Genomic DNA, 5433 nt, shown 5'->3' with positions numbered 1-5433 from the left:
TCCTTCCTTCCTTCCTTCCTTCCTTCCTTCCTTCCTTTCTTTCTTTCTTTCTTTCTTTCTTTCTTTCTTTCTTTCTTTCTTTCTTTCTTTCTTTCTTTGAATACACTGTCGCTATCTTCAGACACATCAGAAGAGGACATCAGATCCCATTGCAGATGGTTGTGAGCCACCATGTGGACACTAGGAATTGAACTCAGGACCTCTGGTAGAGCAGTCAGTGCTCTTAACCTCTGAACCATCTCTCCATCCCCTTGGGGGCTTTTCAAAGTCACCAGTTATGTCATTTCACTAAACACCTCCCACCACCACCACCCACCTCCAGACAGGGTTTCTCTGTGTAACCTTGGCTGTCCTAGAACTTGTTCTGTAGACCAGGCTGGCCTTGAACTCAGAGATCCTCCTGCCTCTGTCTCCCAAGCGCTGGGATTAAAGGCATGACTACCACTGCCTGACATTTTACTAAAACATTTAATGAGACTTCCTAATCTAGTTGTGCAGCCCTTTATGTAAACCTTATATAAATTTTTCAGCAGTTTATATTCCTGGAGAATCTCAGCAGGTGTCCTTGAGCTCCATGCTGGACACCATACCCCTCTTGCTTTTCTCCCACCTTTGAGTTTTCATGTCCTGTTTGACATCTCCTTCCAGTCTATTCTTCCTTCATCACTTAATTTATTAGAAATATATTCCAAACTGTGATATCTCACTCCATTACATGCCCTTGGATTTACTGATTCCTCCTGGTCTTGTACCTTAATGATGATGGCTTCACCCTGACAATTCTGGTAACTAGGTGACATTGTCTCCTCCTGAGAGCATTATTGATCACAGTTTAATAGCCAAATTATTTCAAGCCACCCCATTAATATGTTTTCCCTCCTGATGATAAGTTCTACTTTCATTGCTTCCTCAGAACAGTTTCCAAAGAGAAAGGACTATTTTTATGTAATTTATCTGATTTATTTTATACTGAATTTATTCCCCTGCCATGAGTTTTTGTTTCTACAGTTTTTTCTGGGATATCTTTTTCTTCTGTTCTACCTTCTCTTCTGGCTTTGGAATAATCTTTTCCTTCTCATTGAGGATCATCTCAATGTAGCAGGGGGAGCTCATGGATGGGTTAATCTGGCCATGAGCTCTGTGGGTTCATTGACACATCTCAGGTGCCTTGTTCACCTGGATGTGGTCAATGACTAGAGAATCTAGGTTTAAAGCCTTAAGTTCAGCATTCCTCTCTGCATTTTTAAGCATGTGCAGAAAAATTCAGCACTCTTTTTTGGCCAATGTCCCTGCGTCCAGCCCTACTGTTTTGCCTGTAGCACCTACCTACTCCACCATTACACTGCCAGGGTAGCACACATTGCTTCTTTAAAGTGACATCCTACAGATACTTAGTGACTTTGCAGATATGCATGCCCTTGATGGCCTAGGCAGTTTCCTCAGTGCTCTTAAAGTGAACATGAAGGTTTGAACCTCTTGAGTTGCACGATTTTATGGGGGTTTCTGGATCGAGAGTATAGTGAACCACCTTCACAGATCATCTCTGGCTGCTTACAGAAAAAGATAAAGGACTATCTTTATCTTACTTGATGATTTATTGCTTTGACAGAATATATTTAGCTCATATTAAATATGTTTCAATAAGTAGATGAGTGAATTGTGTGCATGGGAGAATTAATTTTTTAGTAAAATAAAACAAATGTGTGGATTGTTTGACTATAGGATCAGCATGGAGACACATCCCTCCTTAGTGGTGAAACAGACTTACCCAGACTTGATCATCTATGTAGGAGAAGTGACTATCGGAGAAGAAGGTAGAAATAAAATGGACTCAAGGAAGAGAAAGCTGGAAAAGACAAGAATTACAGAGGCTGCTTGTGCTCTGTTAAACTCTGGAGGAGGAGTGATTGCTATGCAAATGGCTAACAAGAGTGAGCATCCTGTGGAGATGGGACAGGACTTGGAAAAGTCTTTGAGAGAGCTTATTATGTCCCCTAACATGCAGGCTTTCTTTGAGACCAGGCAACAAGAGGACCAGTTTTACATTTTTGTTAAATCTTGGAGCTGCAGCCCTGAAGATGGTTCTGCTAAGCCTCGAATTTGCAGCCTGGGCTCTTCCCTGTACTGTCGAGCTTTAACTTCTAAGGTTGCCATGGACTCAAGAGAAGCATTTGACTTTCTGAAGGGCAAGAAGAGGTACGTCAAATGCAGTCCTACTGATAACAGAGTCAATAAAATTCCAGGAGCCACGTTTCAGAACAGCCTTGAATCAAATCAAGCTTTTGAAATTTTCCAAAGTAAGAAACTTGAATATGGCCAATACTTGCTTTTTTCTGAATCCACACTTATAGAGTTTAAACAATTCTCTACCAAACATGTCCAAGAATATATGAAAGACATAATTCCAGAGTACATCTCCGCATTTGCAAACACCCAGGGAGGCTATCTTTTCATTGGAGTGGATGATAAGAATATCATCCTGGGATGCCCTAAAGACAACGTTGACCGTGACTCTTTGAAGACTGTGGCAAATAAAGCAATTTCCAAGTTGCCAGTTTACCATTTTTGTTCATCTAAAGACAAGGACAAGGTGTCTTATGAGACCAGAGTCATAGATGTGTATCGAGAAGGAAATTTGTATGGTTATCTCTGTGTGATCAAAGTAGAGCCATTCTGCTGTGCGGTATTCTCAGAGGCTCCCATTTCATGGATGGTAGACAAGGAGAAAGGTGTCTACAGCCTGAACACTGAGGAATGGGTACACATGATGGTGGATGTTGGCCCAGGTAAGAGGAGAGAGTTTTTTCTTCTCTGTCTGTTCTGCCTTTTTTGAGTCCCTTTGTATCCTTCACACTCTGGAAATCTGAGGTCATTATACGCACTGAAGTTGGGTTTCTCTGTGTTTTGTTTTGTTTTGTTTTGTTTTGTTTTGTTTTGTTGGTTTCATGACAGTGTTTGTCCATGTAGCCTTGGCTGTCTTGAAATTTGCTCTCAAAAGCGATCATTGGATCCTCAGAACTGGAGCTATGAATAATTGTGAACCACCATGTGGGTGCTGGGAACTGAACCCTGGTCTTCTTCAAGATCAGCCAGAGCTCTTGACTTCTGAGCCATCTGTCCATTCCCAACCTTCACTTTCTGTGGCCAGCTTCCTGTTACCTGAACTATTTGGCGTGTTTACCTTCCATAGCTGTCTCCTACCCTGGAACTGTAGCAGGCTGACACCGGGATCCCTGATCTGAGATTCTTACTGTCAGGATCCCAGGGTACCAACCAGCTTAGTACCAACCAGTGGTTCTCAATCAAGGTGCCAGCCAGAGAATTGACAAAATGGTCCTCCTCTCCACCACTTACCCATGACGCCAGAGGGGTCCCTGCTTCCCCAGATCCTCCAATTGGATTTGAAGCTTCTGATGATTGTGCCTTTGTCACATGGGTAGGACTTCTGGTCTCTACACCAGGGCTGCTTATATTACCTTCTGGATCAAGTTTCAGCTTCCTTTCTTTGTGGTTTTGATGTCCATCCAACCCTCACCCCCAGAATAGAGCCTAGTTTTTGTTATTCTAACTCTTTTCATTGACTGTGTCACACAGAGGCAGCTTCTAATGACCTGTCTAAAGATTTTGAATGTCAGCTGAGTCTATCCCACAGCCCTCCACACTGCAGACCAGTATATTCTAAAAAAGGACTGGAACATAAAGGTGACCTGCAAGAGCATTTATTCCAAGGTAAAAACAGACAGTTTTTCAATTAAGAAAAAGAGAACATTTAATAACTTTGGTTAAAAAGAAGTTATGGAGTGGCAGTGCTATAAACTTCTTGGGAATGAAATGACTCTTGAAGTCATATTGCATGGGGCTACCAAAGTCTGATAGTTAAACATGCAGAGGCCAAGTTCCACACCAGGGATTTAAAACATATCATTCCAGGGGTGGGACTTAAGCATATGCACTTGAAGGAGCTTCTTAAGGAGTTCTGATCCTGTGTCTGGAACCCATTGACCAAAACAGTCATAGCAAAAGCCTTGCATGGGAACCACAATGGTAGTATTAGCCTTTTAGTCAGCTTCTAAGGATGGAGGGAGAAGCATAAACATTCATATAGCAGATAAGAGGCCACCCAGGANCCATTAGTAATTTGTCCTGAAAGAAAGTAGTGAGACAGAGCCACCAGGGTCTAATCTTGGTACAAAGTAAGCATTTCAGACCATGGGTAATGTTAGATTTTTAGCTAGGTTTTGTCAAAAAAATTCCAGCTTAGAAAAAGATTCATGTTTCTTAAGGTAGAAAATAGCTTCTGTGACTTCACACTTTGAACATACCTGAGATCTATTAATCAAATCTGATACAGAGATATCCTGTGTATGGTATAAACATTTATAGTAATCAATACATTAGAAGGACCTTAAGTTTGCTTTCAAAATTAATTTATCTGAACTTCTTATTATTATTAGCTTATCAGAATTGTTTTAAAACTTTCCACAAAGGAATCTGATGCATTTTTAAAATCTTTCTTTAGGCTCAATAAATTCCATATCAGTTGGCACAGATATCTGTAAGATAACAGGAGGACAGTTTCTTTCCATCAGCTTGGAGGTATATGACTGAATGAGGATATATACAAATATAATATCTCCTAATTGTCTCTTGAAGACTACATGTTTTTATTTTTTTAATTTTTTATATATTTAATCTTTATTGAGAATAGAGTTTTTTCAGACAATATATTATAATGATGTTTTCCACTCCTCCTCCACCCAGATCTTTCCCTACAACCTACAAGCGATACTCAACTCAATACCCTTCTATCTTCTCTCTCCTTAGAAAACAAACGGGTGGCTAAAACAAACAAAGCAGAATAGAACAAACAGGGGAGGGAGAAGAAGGAAAAAAAACTAAAAAAAAAAAGAACAAGAAACACATATGTAGCTGTAGCAGATACACACACACACACTCATATACACACATCCAACAAGAACACAAAATCAGAAACCATAATAAATAAGCAAAGACCCTGTAAGGTATGTGTGTGAGTGTATCTGTATGTGTGTGTGTGTGTGTGTGTGTGTGTATGAGAGAGAGAGAGAGAGAGAGAGAGAGAGAGAGAGAGACAAAACATATGAGCCAAACTATTCCAAATATACCATTGAGTTTGTTATATATGGGCCACCTACTTGATTCTGCATTTTAAATGTAATATGTGAATTGTTTGAAACAATGCAAATATTTATTTGAAAATTTTTCTATTCTTTTCATGTCCAGTGTCACCAGACCATATAAAGTATACTCCCGAATCTCTCTGGAGTGAGCTGTGTTACGAGCATGAGAGACTAGAGGATTTAGTATACCAGCAAATACGTTCTTTCTCCTGTGGTTTGCTGATCCTCTCTAGAAGCTGGGCTGTGGACCTGAACCTGGAAGAGAAGCAGGGAG

General features: G+C 40.3%; 1 protein-coding gene and 1 pseudogene across 1 annotated transcript in view; one reads left to right on the top strand and one right to left on the bottom strand.

Annotated features, from left to right (window-relative positions):
- Positions 1–5433, top strand: part of LOC110314600 (schlafen family member 9-like) — a 9567-nt gene that overhangs the window by 2012 nt on the left and 2122 nt on the right. Inside the window, 4 exon segments of the mRNA XM_021188871.2 lie at positions 1723–2786; positions 3595–3729; positions 5263–5427; positions 5430–5433. The exon segment at positions 5430–5433 is cut by the window's right edge and continues 495 nt beyond it. Of these exon segments, the coding sequence (XP_021044530.1) occupies positions 1730–2786; positions 3595–3729; positions 5263–5427; positions 5430–5433 (1361 nt within the window). The 5' untranslated portion in view covers positions 1723–1729.
- LOC110314598 lies at positions 960–1537 on the bottom strand (annotated as a pseudogene).

The sequence above is a fragment of the Mus pahari genome (assembly GCF_900095145.1).
Source record: "Mus pahari chromosome 14 unlocalized genomic scaffold, PAHARI_EIJ_v1.1 14_unlocalized, whole genome shotgun sequence".
NCBI classification, from domain to species: Eukaryota; Metazoa; Chordata; class Mammalia; order Rodentia; family Muridae; genus Mus; species Mus pahari.
Note: the sequence above shows the minus strand (reverse complement) of the source record. Positions and strands in the feature narration are given on the sequence as shown.